The sequence below is a fragment of the Acipenser ruthenus genome, chromosome 3 (assembly GCF_902713425.1).
Source record: "Acipenser ruthenus chromosome 3, fAciRut3.2 maternal haplotype, whole genome shotgun sequence".
Lineage (NCBI taxonomy): Eukaryota > Metazoa > Chordata > Actinopteri > Acipenseriformes > Acipenseridae > Acipenser > Acipenser ruthenus.
In genome coordinates this window covers 68,882,034-68,900,004 of record NC_081191.1, presented here as the reverse complement: position 1 = coordinate 68,900,004, position 17,971 = coordinate 68,882,034, and the positions used below count along the sequence as shown (strand labels likewise).

General features: G+C 38.1%; 1 protein-coding gene across 1 annotated transcript; it reads right to left on the bottom strand.

The window, feature by feature from the left end:
- Positions 1 to 601: 601 nt before the first annotated feature.
- Positions 602 to 17,532, bottom strand: LOC117435575 (NADH dehydrogenase [ubiquinone] flavoprotein 2, mitochondrial-like). Its single transcript, XM_034058879.3, has 8 exons — positions 17,305 to 17,532; positions 16,402 to 16,467; positions 11,074 to 11,136; positions 9,014 to 9,133; positions 6,888 to 7,056; positions 2,537 to 2,646; positions 1,989 to 2,065; positions 602 to 1,493 (listed from the first exon to the last, which is right to left on the bottom strand). Exons 1-8 carry the CDS (start codon positions 17,515 to 17,517, stop codon positions 1,400 to 1,402), a joined length of 912 nt encoding a protein of 303 aa, XP_033914770.2. The 5' UTR covers positions 17,518 to 17,532; the 3' UTR covers positions 602 to 1,399.
- Between the last annotated feature and the right edge of the window lie 439 nt (positions 17,533 to 17,971).

Sequence of the window (17,971 nt, the reverse complement as noted above, 5' to 3'; positions counted from 1 at the left end):
GTCGGCTGACGGCACACGCTTCGGAGGACAGCGTGTGTTCGTCTTCACCCTTCCGAGTCAGCGCAGGGGTGGTAGCGGTGAGCTGAGCCTAAAAATAATTGGCCATTCCAAATTGGGAGAAAATAAAATTGGCAACGACTAAATTTATAAAAACAAACAAAAAAAAAACTGCTTTCCAGTTCATACAAGTTCTAAATTGTGATTTAAAAAATCTCAGCTGTTTAACAGTTGTACATTCCAAACACAGATCGGCTGTTACTGTAACCCCCAGTTGGGACCTTAATTTACAGATTTAGCCAATTTATTTTTGAACCCAATAAAGCAGGGTTGCAACCTTTATAAAATAATGATTAATTAATTGGTGCGGTTTTCGAAATTAAAATTTAGTGAAGTGTTTATTTTACGTTTCATACTTATTCTACCATAGCATTTCTCTTACAATGTCTTGTACACTTGGTATTCAGTACCCCTACCCCCCCCCCCAGTGCTTTGGTATAATACCCTGCTCCAATGCACGGTAGCGGCAACACGAAGAGGTGCTACATGTAATGATTTGGTAGTGGATTTTAACACAAATAACCATTATACAAATCAAAAGATCTTATTTTGCATTTGATTCACATTTAATGTGCAATTTATTGTATTCATACATTGTCAAACGGTTTCTGTTAACAGAGAAAAAAAATAAAGAAAAAATATCTGACAGTGTGTGAATGCCGCCTGACGAACCTTCAAAGGTTTAGAACTACCTTCAAAATTCCTGGCTAGCGAACAAACCTTCGAACCTTTGAATACAGCCCTAGAAAAGTTTGATTCAAGATGAGTTAATGTCTAAAATGAACTAAACAAACAAACAAACAAACAAACTCAATAGTCCGTCCCCCATTTAAAAGAACTATAACTGCAAGGACATTGCATTTTTTTATTTTTTTTGGTTCCTTGATTACTACAATATACCTTTTAAAAAAATAAATAAGAATAAAATGCACAATGTTAACACATTGTGCATCTTAAAGTGATATCTGGTTTTACATTAGGCTAAATTACTTTTGTTACTTGTTTATTATTATTTGTTTATTTAGCAGACGCCTTTATCCAAGGCAACTTACAGTGAGTAGGATATGTGAACTATGCATCAGCTGCAGAGTCACTTACAACAACGTCTCACCCGTAAGACGGAGCACAAGGAGGTTAAGTGACTTGCTCAGGGTCACACAGTGAGTCAGTGAGTGAGCTGGACCACACAGCCTCCTACAAAATACATAATTATAGGGGAAAAGTATTTAATATATACACAGGCAACATGTTTGCACTGTAATCTTTAGCATGTGATGCACCATCAATGTTCAAGCCCACATCTACAGATGTATTATTCATCTCAAATAGATCTTTAAAACAGTTAAAGGTCTGGTCGCACTGCAAAGCCAGGTCCAGTGGGTGGTTCAGTCAGGGAAGTCAGCCCGCCAGCTGGTTCACAAGAGAAACGACCATTCCTGAAAAATTAAGGGTCAATTTTAGTATGCTTCATGTAGGCTACATCTCTCAAATGAACTTGGATACTATCAATCCCACAGAATGCTTTTACCATTTTGCAATAAATAATGTGACAATGGTCTGAATTTCTGTACCCTACTGTAGTTTGTTACGATTTTACCTTCATCCATCTATTTAAAAAAAAAAAAAAAAAACTGCTTTGTAGGTCAGAGCAATATAGACCTAATCATCCACGCACAGAATCATCAAAAGCAGCTCCCATGATACAGTAGCTTTATTAGGTGTCACTATCAAGAAAAATCTGTAGGATTGAGCATTCCATACTGAATAATAATAAATAAACAAATAATAATAATGAATGGAAACCATTTGTCAAACCATGAGTGACTGGGATTCTCAGTCTGTGGTAACGTTGTGCAATGCGGTAATGCAGGACATTTGCATTGTTGCTACATCATCAGCTAAAAACAGCTTTCATTACTCAGGATCCTTACCTTGGACCAGGTAATGGTACTTTTCCTGCCTTCAGATCATCAAGAATCTGTTCAATGTCCTGAGGTTTAAGATCCTCCTAGGGTGGGGTAAAAAAAAAAAAAAAAAGTTATTGTTTTATTTTCTGGGGCTGTAAAACAAAACACACAGATTGTAGGTTTTGCCACTCATCCATCTCGTCCATACACAAACACTTGCGCTTTGCCTGAACAAATTCAGAGATGACATTTCTGCTTGAAACCTCTTTCAGAAATGAAACCTTAATGTCAATATAATAGTAGTTCTTTAAATACTTCAAATAAAACTATTCAAACAGCTGGCATATCCTTTATCTTCTTTTTTTATGCACCTATGAATATTCTAATAAAACATGCCATTTTAAAGAGTCCACCAGGGAGTCGGGCTCCCATTCATTTTTCAGTATTGTTCATATAGCGCTCTTGCCAGGCCCGGCATAATTCCTAGTGGTGCAGTCCCGTAACCGATTATTAGGATACTCAAAGGCATTTAAAAGCAGTATACAGTTTTGACTTTGAAATTCAGTACTTACATAATAGTTGTCGTTGATTTGTATCATAGGGGCATTTACACAGGCACCTAAGCATTCCACTTCGACCAAGGTGAACAGTTTGTCAGGAGTTGTTTCTCCTACTTTTATACCTATCAGTACAAAAAAAAAAAAAAAAAAGTATTGTACATAGATTTAAAACTAAAACAAAGGACACACCTGTATTTAATATACCTGGAGGCATGTCATTACACATTTACAGAGCTACTTGTTTTATTTTATTATAATACAACTTGGCTACCACATTCTTTACCATAAGCTATTGAGTCACAAAAGCTGGGGAGAAATCTGTGCTGTTGGTCTGTATCTTACACTTATCTTTATACATATATTGTGCATACAGTAGATCTAGTTCATGTTGATTAGTGAGATAAGGGTTTGATTTTAAAGCTTGTCTGTTCGCCTGGGACAGTGAAAAATGTGCTTCCAATGTACTCGTGGTCTGTAGGACAAGTGCTTCATAAATATATTTTAAAATGATCTTATATAATTAAAGTCATACATATTCCATTAGAAAGCTGACATTTCTTGTATTGGTGTGTGGCGGCACTCCTCCTTGTCACCTCCTCATTGTTCTCTACCGCCCTCCTGGACCCCTTACTCACTTTCTTGTTGAGCTTGACTTCCTCCTCTCCTCCCTCCCCTCTCCATCCACCCGTTCTATTAGGTGACTTCAACATCCACCTCTCCAGCCCTCACCACTCTGCTGGATTTCTTCCCCTTCACTCCTTCACCTTCTGTCTATCCCCCCCTTGTCTGTTGCTCCCATCCCTTCCTACTCTTCCGACCCCCTCTGTCAACTTCCGTCAAAACCTCTTCTCTCCCGCTCTATCTTTCCCTCTGCTGCTCACTCGCACCTCTCCTCTATCGACTCCCCCCAACTCTCTGTAGACTCGGCTACCTTCAACCTCTTCTCCTCCCTCACTTCTGCCTCGACTCCCTTTGCCTCTCATCCTACACGCCGGCCCTGCCCCGCACCGCACCAACCCCTCCCCGCCCCAAGCCGTCCACCCCTCAAAGCCCCACCGACCCCTCCTTGCTCCGCTCTGCTGAAACGAAATGGAAGTAACAAAACTTCCTGCTGCCTTGTATCCCTATCACTCCCCCCTCTCTTCCTTCTCTTCTACCAAACACTTCTACTTCTCCCTCCTTAGCCCTCCACCCCTTTCACCGTCTGCACTCTCAGCTGACGACTTTGCCTCCTTCTCCTGCAAAATCACTGACATCCACAAACTCTTCAATACCTCACCTCCTTCCCCACCCACTCCCTGTCCTCTGCCAAGGCTAAGGCGATGCATTGTATCGTTTGACAACTATCGATAGTCAAGCCTGTGCATTGTTTTTGTGTAAAGGGTTTAAGCAAAGAGAAAATTTTATTTTTTACTAAATTTGGAATCGGCAATTATTTTTTGCATTAAGTGCAGAGCTTCTCTGCTCCCCTCAGGTCTGACTCTCTGAATCTGCATGCGATTGAGCTCACCTTCTCCCCCCTGCCCTACCCCCTGTGAGTGTTTACTGATGGGATTAGATCTGTGCAGGAGTCTTCAAAGAAACAGAGCAAGTTAAGAGAGTTGTGCTAGAATTACAAATACTGTACCGACCGAGCTCCAATGCCTTTCAATGTCTGACAATTATTTTCTAAAGTAAGATGGAAAGAAAAGTAAAGGAAGTAATGTTTGGGATACTCCGGTAACACAACTAAATTTGCGTGGCCATTTAACGCGCTAGCCTTTGTGCATTTGTAAAAAGCATACCATCTCAAAATCTGTATTTTCAACCATAACACCTGCGTTTTTACATACTACATCAACATAGTTATATTATTTTCCAGTGTAACTACTTCAGATTAACAAAGTTAACATGCAAAACAATACACAGCACAAATAATGGTAGTAGAAATTGACATAAAGACAAGCTTACCATGAAACATTTTCTTTTGAAAATCCCCCGTTCACGACGTAAAAATCAGTGTTGCAGAACATGTACTAATGTCTCTGCGGGTATGTACAGTTTTGCTGTTCAAATGTTCTTAATTTTCCTTTTAGTACCCAAGTCCAAAATGACTCGTGCTCTCTCCAAATCAAAGTCTTAATTCTCAGGAGCTTCCATTGAAATTGTCATAAGTTTTAGAGGATCTTCACGTAAACAAGATTGTTTGCTCTTCTGCACTGTTCTGACGCCTAAACCTCCATTCTGCAGGTACACAGGATACAGGTATCGTAATTGCAATTGCTGCAAGTTTTGCAAAAGCAGGAAAGACGTCGGAATAGTTCTCAATAAAAACCCTGCAGGCCTCATCCATGGTAAATAAAATTAAAACCATGATTTCTGAGCATGTGTTTTGTGTCCAAATTCTTGGCTGAGAGTCTTGAATCCACCACCCTCTGTCCCTCCTCATCCACCAAGAACCTCGGTGTCACCCTCGATCCCTCCCTCTCCTACTCAGCACATCTCTACTCTGGTACTCTCATGTCGCTTCTTCCTCAGCAACATATGCTAAATGTGCCCCTTCCTCACCGACTACTCCAAACAATTTAGGCCTTGGTACTGTCCCGCCTTGACTACTGCAACTCCCTCCTGGCTGGCCTCACTGCTTCCACTATCCGTCCGCTCCAGCTCATCCAAAACTCTGCTGCCCGCCTTGTCTTTTCCCTCTTTCATTTCTCCCACGGTACACCGCTGCTCACTCCCTCCACTGGCTCCCTATCGCCGGTCACATCCAATTCAAAACTCTTGTACTCACCTATCAGTCTCGTACTTTCTGCTCCCTCCAGACTATTATTTCTCCCTACACCTCCTCTCACTCCTTCCGCCACTGGCAGATTAGCTGTACCCTCCCTCCGCTCCCCCACATCCAGAGCCTGCTCCTTTGCCACCCTTGCCCCTCAGTGGTGGAACGACCTACCCACAGATATCGGGACTGCTCAGCCCATGACCACCCTCCGGCGCCTCCTCAAGACACACCTGTTCCGACAGCATCTGTAAACCTCACAACCCTCGACTATACTGAGCTACATGGCACCCAATTGTATCAGTACTCAATTATAACTATTTTCTGTATCTTGTAAGGTAACCGTATTTACATTTTTTGTAATTGCTCTTATTTGAAATCATTCTTATCCATTTATTGTGCTTACTACTTGCTCTTAATGGAATTTACTCTTATAAACAAATATTTTTTACTATAAGTTTAACTGCTTAGTCGAAATCGCTCTCAAACATAATTACTGTATTTTTCTGACTATTGTAGTTCATAACTGCTCTTATCTGTAATGTGATATTTTGTAATGTGATATTTTGTAACAACTGTAAATCGCCCTGGATAAGGGCATCTGCTAGGAAATCAATTATTATTATTATTATTATTATTATTATTATTATTATTATTATTATTATTATTATTATTGTAGTAGCTAAAGATCATAGAGATGCTGGGAACCAGCGAACACCACTTCTGCAATGTACATAGCAGCACACCTCTTGTGTATTACCAATCAAATTGCAGGTTCAGTCAGCCGTTAGGCTATGTGTCTGACACGAGTGTTTGTTTGCTGGACATTATTTGCTGTTTCTTTGTAGTCTTATTGTACTAAAATATTTCAACATAAAAATGTTTTTCAATGCTTGTCTATTTGTATTACTTCTAGTAGTAGTTTTTCATAGGAACTACACTGTATTTCAAGTTTGAAATGCTAAACAGAAATGCAATATGAATGCAATATAATTTGTAAAAATTTCAAGCTTGAAAACACAGATTTATAAAATACAGGTTTTAGTGTGGTGCAACCTCCAATACCACTATTAGTGATTTGCTAAATTCACTTCTGACAGAATATATAATTGTTCAAAATACTACATTAAGTAAAATCTGTAATATGCAAGTTTTGTGTGAGCAGAGAAATCTGAATCCGCCCCAAAACTCATACTTGGTGCATCCCTAGTTAAGTTAAAACTGCCTGTCACATTGAGCTATGCAAACTATGTGATTTGCAGTACTGTTCTTCAGAAACAAACTAAGCGCTACATATACTGTACTATACTACTGTACATATTATTAATTATTATTACTGTCATGTATATATTTATTTTGCATTGTGGGCAACCAGTTTTATTTATGGACAGTGATCTGCCTTGCACTTGTCCGAGGGACAATCAGAACAAAATCTAACCCTGGATAGACATTTTCTATTTTTTGTTAATAGAATTAATAGTATTAGTCACTCATACAATACGGTGCAGTGAGGTTATATATACAGTATATACAGTATAATATATATATATATATATATATATATATATATAAAATCTTTACGAAGCATTATTCTCTTCTTACCCAGTTTGTTCTTGATGGCTTCCAGGATGCTATCAGAGTTGCAAAGCATGCATGGTGTGGTTGTGCAGACCTGAATGTGGTACTTGCCCACTGGATGGCGATTGAACATTGTGTAAAATGTAGCTACTTCGTATACCCTCATGGCTGGCATATCCAGTACCTCGGCTACCTAAAGAAATTAACAGATAAAGATATTATCAAATATTCATGCAGCAACATTTTTTTTTTTAAATAGCAAGCTGATAATATTTATTATGACAGTTGGCTCTACACAAAAGCCTCAGAACCCACTACTAGAATACAGGATACCATGTAACAAAATCATCACTGCACTGAAAAACACAAGAAGAGTGAAACTATAGAGCTGACTCAGCAGTGTTTAGTTATGCAGCAGCTCAATGCTGTCTATAACCAAAATGCTCATTACAGCCACCAAATGATTTAAAATGTTTAATTGGAACAGCACTGTATTATGAAGACCTTGCATAGCTTTTTCAGTAATAGTCATAATTAGGACTGTTAGTTTTTCACTCCTTGTCTGCTTACCTATAATTTCTACATGACCAACCACTGCAAAAACAGGGATGCATTGTTTGTATCTACACCAACCTGTACTCAAATAGTACAGGAAATAAATTACAGTGCAATGGCAGTGTGACTCATGTCTTTACTGCATGAACAACATTTCTAACATCCAATATACATGCTGCATATAACTTTGTTAAGGAGCACATACTGAAAAGTCCCAAGTTGGAAGAATCAGTTTTATGTAGTTACGATGTCATTATCGGCTAACATCTTACTATGTTTACCTTAATAATTATAACATAAAACAAATTATAATGGGGGGGGGGATTTGGTCACTATTGGTTGTGAGGCAAACCTGCTTTTAAATATTTCCTTGCTGCTTTGATATGCAATGTCACACAACATGTGATAATAAAGTAAAGTGCTATAGCTAAATGCAGAACACTAAACAAATGTCTTCAAATAACTTTTTACTGATATTTTAAAATGTTGAACTAGAAGACCGGCCACTTCTGGTTAAATCGTTTTTAAACTATGTGTGTCTGCTCAAAAAATGTTGCGCCCCAAAAACAGTGCAGTGCAGATAAGACCAGTGATACACCTTGATTTAACAAGTTTTGGTCCTTGGTAAGAATACAAAACAAGAATTCTTCAACATGGAGGAAATTATCCAACAAAAAAATAGATGTTCAGCTATATGATGTGATGGAGTTTACAGCAGAATGTTTTTTTAAAGAAAAATGTGAGTTCACTTTTAATAAGAGTTGAAAATACCTGTCAATTCGCTAGGAAGAAACACACTTATTGCTTTAATTCTTAACGACGCACCAGTTTCTTCTAGTTTTACCAATTAATTTATCATATGTTTATATATACAGTAGACAAAGCTTAAAGATCCAATTTAATAGTTTAATCTTCAGTGTTGTACATGCATTATTTTTCAATTCTAAATGACATGTGCTTGTAAGACTTTTCTATTATTACAGTGACAAAGAAAAAAAAGAATAAATAGCCTATGCAAAATGCTAGAATGAGAGTTTGGAATGACAAGGCTTCTGGTTATTAACAGGGGATGAAATGACATGCAAACATTGGTTCTGACTTCAGCTCACAACCACAGTGGTCTTGGTATTTAAATGTTTACAATTACCATTGCAGTAGGCATTTTACAAATTAAAAAAAAAAAACAGCTCAAACTGATAGGTCATCATCCCAGATGACACTGCTGCACATGACGCCAGTCAGACCGTATCCCAGCCTGAGCAGCTACTATCTGTAAAAGGTAGCTTGGGGGAGCTCTCGAGGGAGAATAACAGCTGCATTAACTGACTTTTATTGTGGTGCACTGTGCATAGCATCAAGCATTGGGATAGATCGGAGTTGCCCAAAGGAGTTCATAATGCTAAAAAAGTTATTTCAAGTGATCCAGGAAGACAGGAAACAGCACAGCAAGGTTCAATCCATCATACAGGTGGATGTAATACTGTCTCTTTAAACAAAGAAAAGGTTAATACTTGACATGCATTGTCAACATTTTTGTATCAATTACACCAGGATTAGAGTAAAGCCAATAATATTTTCTTGTAAATTACAAATACCTTGTTCATTGCAGAGATGGGCAGCCATCCATTATTTTGCCTCTGGGCCAGGTCTAACACTGGAATTGTACCTGCCGCCTTATGTCCCTCTGGGTAATTAGACAGGATGGCTTCTATTCTCTTTGAGGATGAGAAAATAAATGTATTAGATTTTTACACTGCCCAAAATATTAAAACAGTTTTCAAATGACCCCTTTCTTTGAATAGTTAAAGCCCATGTCTTCAGCAGTGTTTTTAATACACTAACAAAATTACTATACCACATACAGCACATTATAAAACAGGTGTATTAAACAGATCAGTAGTGGTGAATTTGTTTTATGGGTACTTAAATGTTTCTTCTGTTATTCATGGACTTAAATATTTGATACTAAATAAGTGCTTACATTTTTCTCCATGAAGAAAAACTGAATTCAATGCAAACACTGTTTATACATAAAGGTTATTTAGTCTGCAGAGGATTTGTCACACAGCAATGTTAATTAGTGCACACAGGTGAATTCTCTCAAAGCTAACATGGCTTGTACTGTGGCAAAGTTAATTGGCCCACACAGGTATCTGGGTACTAATGCTGAATGTAAAAATCAGTCTTAACACAGGTGTTAAATATTTAAAACAGCTTTTAATCTTTTCAAAGGAAGTTCACAAAAATAGTGTAAATTGTTTTTATGAATTGTGTTTTCAACTATACAAAAAGAACAGCAAACACATTGTCACTATTGAATTTAATAACACTTATGTTATTCCCATATGTGTTTGAGAAGTAAAATAATAAAAATGTTTTGCATTTCTATGTTGTAATCAGGCCTGTGCATAAAAGGGATCTGAAAGCAAGCCAGAACCAGTGGCTGTGTCACATCAAACTGCCTGTGGACAACAGCAGTAAAGTGTAAACCCTTTGGAAGACTTTAAATATTAACGACGACTCTGAATTATGAAACATGATTCATTTGCATAAACAATCCCTTTACACTATCTTATTGGTCATACTTGCCTCTAACATTCCGAAAACCACAACAGTGTTCCTACCCATGTTGCCAAAAGCATTTCAGTCATTGGATCACCATTGTGATTTTCAAGTACAATATGTTATGGAGGCAAGAATGACAAATCAGATCATGTACAAGGACAGTTAATATGTTATGTACATTTCATAATTCAGCCTCATAAGTGTTCACTGCATTGAACTGCAGGAGACCGAGATGCATTAGACCAGGGGTGTCAAACTCCAGTCCTCGAGGGCCGCAGGGTCTTCTGGTTTTCATTCCAATTTAAGCTCTCAATTAACATAATTGATCTAATTATTTGTTGAATTTGACATATTTAATATTTTTCAAGGTCTTTTACAGTTGGTTTTAAAAATGCACTTGATTCAGGGTACACTACCCATGAAACATTTTGAGGCCTGAAGAGAAGTGTTAAATGTGTCCAGCTAATCAAATAATTAGACCAATTAAGTAATTGAGAGCTTAGGTGGAACGAAAGCCAGAAGACACTGCAGCCCTCCAGGAAATGAGTTTGAAACCCCTGCCTTAGACGGTTATTTTACGTTCACAATCATACTACTTCATGGCATTGGTAAATTGTGCAGCTATGGGCCCCCTGCTTAAGATCATTCACAAGTCATTACCATTTAAACCTGCCTTTTTCAGCATTTATATATTTGCAGGCGTTCAGTGTAAACCACATAGGAAACTACAATATTCTAGATACTATAATAGACTACTGATTTGGTGTAAAATGATGCTTTGGTCAAATGTACAGTAATTTGTGGCTGATTTATTATTTGTTTATTTAGCAGACGCCTTTATCCAAGGTGACTTACAGAGACTAGGGTGTGTGAACTATGCATCAGCTGCAGAGTCACTTACAACTACGTCTCACCTGAAAGACGGAGCACAAGGAGGTTAAGTGACTTGCTCACGGTCGCACAATGAGTCAGTGGCTGAGGTGGGATTTGAACCGGGGACCTCCTGGTTACAAGCCTGTTTCTTTAACCACTGGACCACACTGCCTCCTTTAAGCCACCGCCCCTTGTCATACAAAGGCTGAACTCTTACCGTCAGGTTTTCAGGTGTAAATTCAAATGGGGTGTCTGGGTTGTTCTCTGAAGTGTCTCTGTGCTGTAAAGAAAGGATATTAAATGAAACGAGACATCCAGTAAATAAACACTCTGAAAAGCAGGTTGCAATGCAGGAGCATTAATCTGAAGGAGCCTTGATAACTAAAAATAAATGGCAGGTGAGCCAGGTTTAAAAATAAAAACATAACATATGTATGACGTTTTAGGTGCTGTTAATTAGAATCTAAGGAATCTACAGTTGTTTGACTGCGAGGTAGACCATTCGACATAAGAGGCTGGGAATTAACAAAACCTTCTCAAAGATTTTCAAAGGGCTTACATAAATTAAACACTTAGCAGCAAGTGGTGCTTTACAGGGGAGCAGGCAAACTTCATTAGTATAAGGATGGAGCTGTGGAACAACAAACCTGCTTGTGACTATTAACAGTAATTAGCATAATGAAGAGCCACTCCACTCATTCAAGTACAAAAAGTATTCTAAGACTGCAGTCCCAAATATAATGTTTTGTTACCATTGATTTGAAGAGCTGATCCTGCTTATTAGATTAACTAACTAAGAAACACTAGCCTTCAATACCTAAACATATGTTATAGTTTACATTTAAATTTCAGAAACTAATAATTTGGTGATTTCTTTACAATGTCCACTCCCTTAGAATAATTTATAAAAAATTAAAAAAAGCACAGCACAGTAAATTATGATTAAAAGATAAAACAGTGCGAGTCTGCAGGTGTCACTTGCATGTACACTGAAAACACAAACAAAATACTTTCTTGACGTAAAGGAACATGAAGCACACTTGTTGCAAGCAATCTTGAATATTTATCAACAATACAATGTTTATGTACATTTCTGAAAAACTGAACATGTGCTCTGTAAACTAAACTCTGTGAATCTGTATTCACGTGTAACCATATAACCACTGTTCTGTCTACTTTCCTAATACATAAGTACAATGAGAAAGATGAGTTAACATCCTGAATTGTCAATGGTGGAGTTTCTGTACAGTTTAGAAACTCCAAATTCTCCCTTCATTGTCTGAGAATGTGACATAGCACGCACATTCCTCACACGGGCAAAACATGGTATGACTGTTTTGCATGGAAACATATCCGAAAGCCGTACCTTGATGCTCGCGCTTTTTGAAAACAGGATATAGCTTCCGGTAAGGGATTGGCCGGGGAGAGGAAACAGGTGAAGAAAACAACAATGCCTATGTTGCAGCCTTAAAAGAAAATGACAGAACACTTTTTTTTTTTCCTCCGTCACAACTTTCTTTTGCCTCAGTTTGAGTTAACATATTGTTTATTTTTTTAAACAAAAACATTTAAACAGAAGATACACAGAAAAAAAAAAATATTCTCCAAGTAATTAATTACATAAAGGTTAACCTCCACACCTCACCCTCTCCTAACTGGAATCCCCCAAGGGTCAGTCTTGGGTCCTCTCCTATTCTCTCTCTACACCCGCTCCCTGGGCCCCCTCATCGCATCCTATGGTTTCTCATACCATTTCTATGCTGATGATGCTCAGATTTTCCTCTCCTTCCCCACCTCTGACTCCACCATCTCCTCCTGTATCTCTACCTGTCTGTCTGCTATTTCCTCCTGGATGCACTCGCATCACCTCAAACTCAACCTCTCTAAATCTGACCTCCTTTTCTTTCCCTCCTCCTCCCCCTCCTCTGATCTCTCTCTCTGTTCCTCTGGAATCTACCACACTCTCTCCCTCTTCCTCCGCTAAGAACCTCGGAGTCACCCTGGACCCCTGCCTCTCTTATTCCCAGCACATCTCCACTCTGGCACGCATTTGCCGATTCTTCCTGAGCAACATCCGAAGAATCCGACCCTTCCTCACCAACTACGCTACCCAGCTCCTGGTCCAGGCCCTGGTACTCTCCCGCCTAGACTACTGCAACTCCCTCCTGGCTGGCCTCCCTGCGTCCGCCACCCGTCCGCTCCAGCTCATCCAGAACTCTGCTGCCCGCCTGGTGTTCTCTCTGCCTCGCTTCGCCCACGCTACTCCACTACTCCGCTCACTCCACTGGCTCCCGATCACCGCTCGCATCCAGTTCAAGACTCTTGTACTAGCCTACAGATGCTTTGACCAGACTGCACCAAGCTACCTCCAGACCCTCATCTCTCCCTACACCCCCACTCGACCTCTCCGCTCCGCCTGCACTAGAAGACTGGCTCTACCTCCGCTACGCTCCCCTGCCTCCAGAGCCCGCTCCTTCTCCACCCTTGCTCCGCAGTGGTGGAATGACCTTCCTACAGATGTCAGGACTGCCCAGTCCCTGACCACATTCCGGTGCCTCCTTAAGACTCACCTCTTCAAACAGCACCTGTAGAACTCCTCTGTTTGTATCCTGGGACACTATCACCCTTCATTTAAATGTGCTTTATTTTGCACTTATCTGCCCCCTATTTTACTGCATTTAATCATGTACTTCAGAATACTGTAATATGCCAAGTGTTTAACCTGTAGTATTTTGTATTTAATCATATCCTGATGTAACTATCACTATTATCTGCTGTATTATTGAATTGTGGTTTATCACACTTGTATTTTGCTTGAACAATAGTTATTGTATTTCTTGCTCTTATTGTATTACTTGTATTGTAAAACTTAATGTATTTGCTTATGATTGTAAGTCGCCCTGGATAAGGGCGTCTGCTAAGAAATAAATAATAATAATAATAATAATAATAATAATAATAATAATAATAATAATAATAATAATAATAATAATAATAATAAAAAAATGACATGATAATTTAAAATAATGTCTGCAAAAGAAACTGGTAATATAGAACAGGATGAGCTGTTTGAAAGGCTGATTGCTCATTGTGGGGAATCTGAATAGAGGTATAGGATAGTAATCTTTGAATTTAAGACCTGACACTTCAATAAAGCACTTATTGGATTGGTCTCCGTTCTGTCGCGGAAATGTCCGGCCTGTTCAAATCGTACCTAGGGTACTACAGTACTTTGCATGTGAAAATATCCTGCGTTTTCCAAACACCTCAATCCATGTATACAGTTGAATTCTAATTGGACTTTCTATCGTTATCATGTAAACACAGAAAAGTGACGTTTTAAGAAAATCATGTAAATGTACTGATTGAACATGTGTTTTAGTTGTACGGCAATTTTGTTTGGCATAATTATTTACATACCACGGTTTTCTCGTCCGGTTCCTCCAAATAATTCCAAACGTGACTTTGCCTCGTTCCTTTGTTTAGAGATGCAATTTTATTAAAAATATATAACACCATGAACGCACAGTATATAAGCACCAGATCGACCGAGAATAAAACCAGCCTCAGTGTCAATCTTTCTGCTGGACCAATTAGAAAAACTACTTGGAGGCAATTGCCAAACCCCTTCGTTTTTATAACATCTGTCCTTACTGTGGCATCACAGAAGTTGGAAACGCGACAGGCTGCTGTATGATAAATTACTAAAATGATAAAAAAAAAAATATGCGTTTGGTGACATTTGTCACGTGACCGGTTATACGTCTAGCATATTATTAAATGTTTAACCACTTCTTTAGAGTTTATATGTTTAAACATTTAACATTCCCACCCCTACTAATTTGTAGCTTCTAAAGGCTATGCATAGGACCTATTTGCACTGGCTGAATGATACATTACATAAAGCTTAATTTAAAGTTGGAATGTTATTGTTTTTTGTTTTCTTTTTATAAAAGAAGAGTAATTTTATATTTTATAAGCACAATAAGCGACTCTGCCTATGACCTTGTGCCTCACAACACTTAGGCGTGCATAAGACTGTCTCCCTGCACACGCTGTTATGGGTTACTGCTTACTTAACTTACTTTTTCTTATTCATTAATACTAATTAACAAGATTTGCAGATTTTAGGAAATGTAGCTTTATATATGAATCCTAAGCAAAATGACACAACATTTTACACTTTGGCCTTGACTTGAAGGCCATTTTGGCATTGCCCTTTTTGTTGCCAATTTAGAGCCCTGTAATTAATTATATATATATATATATATATATATATATATATATTACACACACACACAGACAAAAGCATCGTCACCCTACACTTAGAGTAAAGCGGGGTTCAGAAAAATGTAGCTTTATACGACCCGTTTAAACAGTGGTAGCACATGGGGACGTGTAATGCTATATTTTTGGAACCCCACTACTTACTCTTTAAAATAAGACAATTCAAGAAAAAAATGTTAAATACAGGCACAATATCACTAATCACTCAATTGGAATGCAGACAGAAACATTTATATATAGCCTCATGTATTTGAGTATTAATTAAGTCATTTGCATTTGGAAGGAGAATTTATCTCCCTAAAAGAAAACTGCATGGAAACCCACATTACCCAAAAGGTACTATCGAAATAGTGTGAGGAAAAGGTGAGACTTATTTTTCCTTTTCCATGGAAACCATGCCTATGTCTGCACGAGTCTACAAAGTAAATGTATAATATAAATAAGCCTTTCCTCAAAGGGGATTTGTGACGTTTTTGGTTTGTCTGTGTTTCATTTTGTATAAGTTACAAAAGAACATATTTCACAACAACAAAACAATCATACTGTCCAAAACATAGGTTTGAAGCACTTATTGTTTTTACTAAGTGAGAGAACATAAATCTAACTCCAAGAGATCCTTTGTTGATGATACTACAAGGGACAAAATAAGTATGCACTTTGCAAACATTAGTGCAGAACAGAAATTACCGGAATGAATTACCACAATTATCCTAAGCCCTGATTTCCACAACTTATTTCTTAAATTAGCCCAACTGTCTTCATTTAAATTTCTTTACAGAGATCATATCACACTCACTTTTGCTAAACAACCATCTACTGGTTTCACAGACCCAGATTAGCACAAAGCTTGGACAACTTTATGTAATCTTTGGTAAAATAGTCCAAGACAAACCAGCCTTATATTTGTTGTATGATATCAACACAACAGAGCAGTGGTTAACAAATGTTCCTATTTAGGACCCCACTTTAAGACTTTGGTCCGACGCAACCCCCTATTGATGAAATTAATAATTCTAGAGCTATGCAATCCTCCCCCAGGTTTTTCTGCCTCGTTGTTTCAATATATATTGTAACTGCTAAAGTGTAGAAGGTATGCTCCAATTGCAGGCTTACTGTACACAACCTGAATACAGGTGCAGCAAATTTTGAATATTCCCTGTCTACTGATATAAATATGCATTCTTATTTCATACAAGAAAACAAAGTTACAATACTGTGAGGTAAAAATGAACTACAAAATGAAAACGTTACTCCTTACCACAAACAATGCTCCACCACCTCCAGAACGCACTGCTGTCTGATGCAGGTAGCGAATCTGCCTCGCCTAGAGTAACACAAAGGTTCAGAAAAAATACGTTTAATTTCGAATGTGATTCTCTCTACGTACTGTATGTACTGTAGGTACAGTACTTGTGTCACACTTCACACACTTTTGCATCTGGAGAACCGCTTGAATTCACAGCAGTGGCCGGGGAAACATGTTACGGGCAACATATTTTAACAGCTGACACGATTGTTTTACTATACAGATCAGACAGTAAGCAAGTATCTGCATAAGCTCTCACTAACAAAACATTTTTAAACTGAATAGTCAAATAGTGCATGTTATAAAACCATAAAGAGATATTGTGCCTATGTATGATTGTGTTACTCTTTTTGGCAACAGTATATCAAAAGCACTACGTGTGTAGTGTTTCGTGGTAAATTATTGAAAATATGTAATTCGGGTTAAATTTAAAAAAGTGGGCTGTGCAAAATTCAGATTAGTTCTGAACATTGTCATAAAATAAGTGTGGTTATCCAACTGTGATTGTAGAATATAATAAAATGTGAAGTTTCGTCTTAGAGTCATACTTAGACATGATAATTACATGCACACACGATTTAACATATTTGTTTATTTTAGCAGACGCCTTTATCCAAGGTGACTTACAGAGACTGGGGTTGTTTGGCACATACACATGTAAATGGTACCTCTAAATTAAAGCCACATCAAAAATTAGTTCAAATGTGAAGGTCGCTTAAGCAGGCAGTCGACCTGTCCTTGGTGTTGCTCATATGTGCAGGCCTTTTTGATGGAAACAAGCAGATTTTAATGAAATGTATATTTAAAAAAACTCACGCTTGTTTCTAATTTCAAACCACGCTTATTCACACTTACCGAATAAGAAACGGCGGACCGAACTGCAGCGGACAAAAACATATCTGCAATGTTATTTTCTTGTGTAAAAGAAGCTGCCAGTGTAGGCGGATCTGACAACAGCCGGAATCGATGAGAGCAGGCAGCGATTTCTTGCACTGGCCTCCACAGCCGTTTCAAATCGAGCCGAGAATAAACGATCCTTATTGAGTTCGTAGAATACAACACTTCCATTTAATACACGATTAAATACAATAGAACATTCTGCATCTTTTCCCTGTTTTTTTTTCTTCGTTGCCAATATGAAGGGAAAAAAACGGGGGTATTAATTAGATATCAAAATTGTATCTAAACATATTTTAGGTCACTCATATATTTTAATTTATCATAGAATTGCTATGAATTTTATGTTCATTGGTAAATGCTACTTTCTCAGGCCAAATGTTAAATGACACAAAGTAAATTACAGTGTTGTTACTCATGTACTGTACATACATCTACACAAATGACGCATCCCATCTGATTGAGATAAACGGGACATTAAGCAAAAAACATCCCATAGGGATGGATGTTGGATGTAGTAGTTGCTAGAGGGCGCTAAAAAGCAGTGTTAAAATAATAGTAAAAATGACTTTAATAGTAACACAGTTAGGTATAGGGGTAGAGCTTGGGATTTCGAATGTAAGCA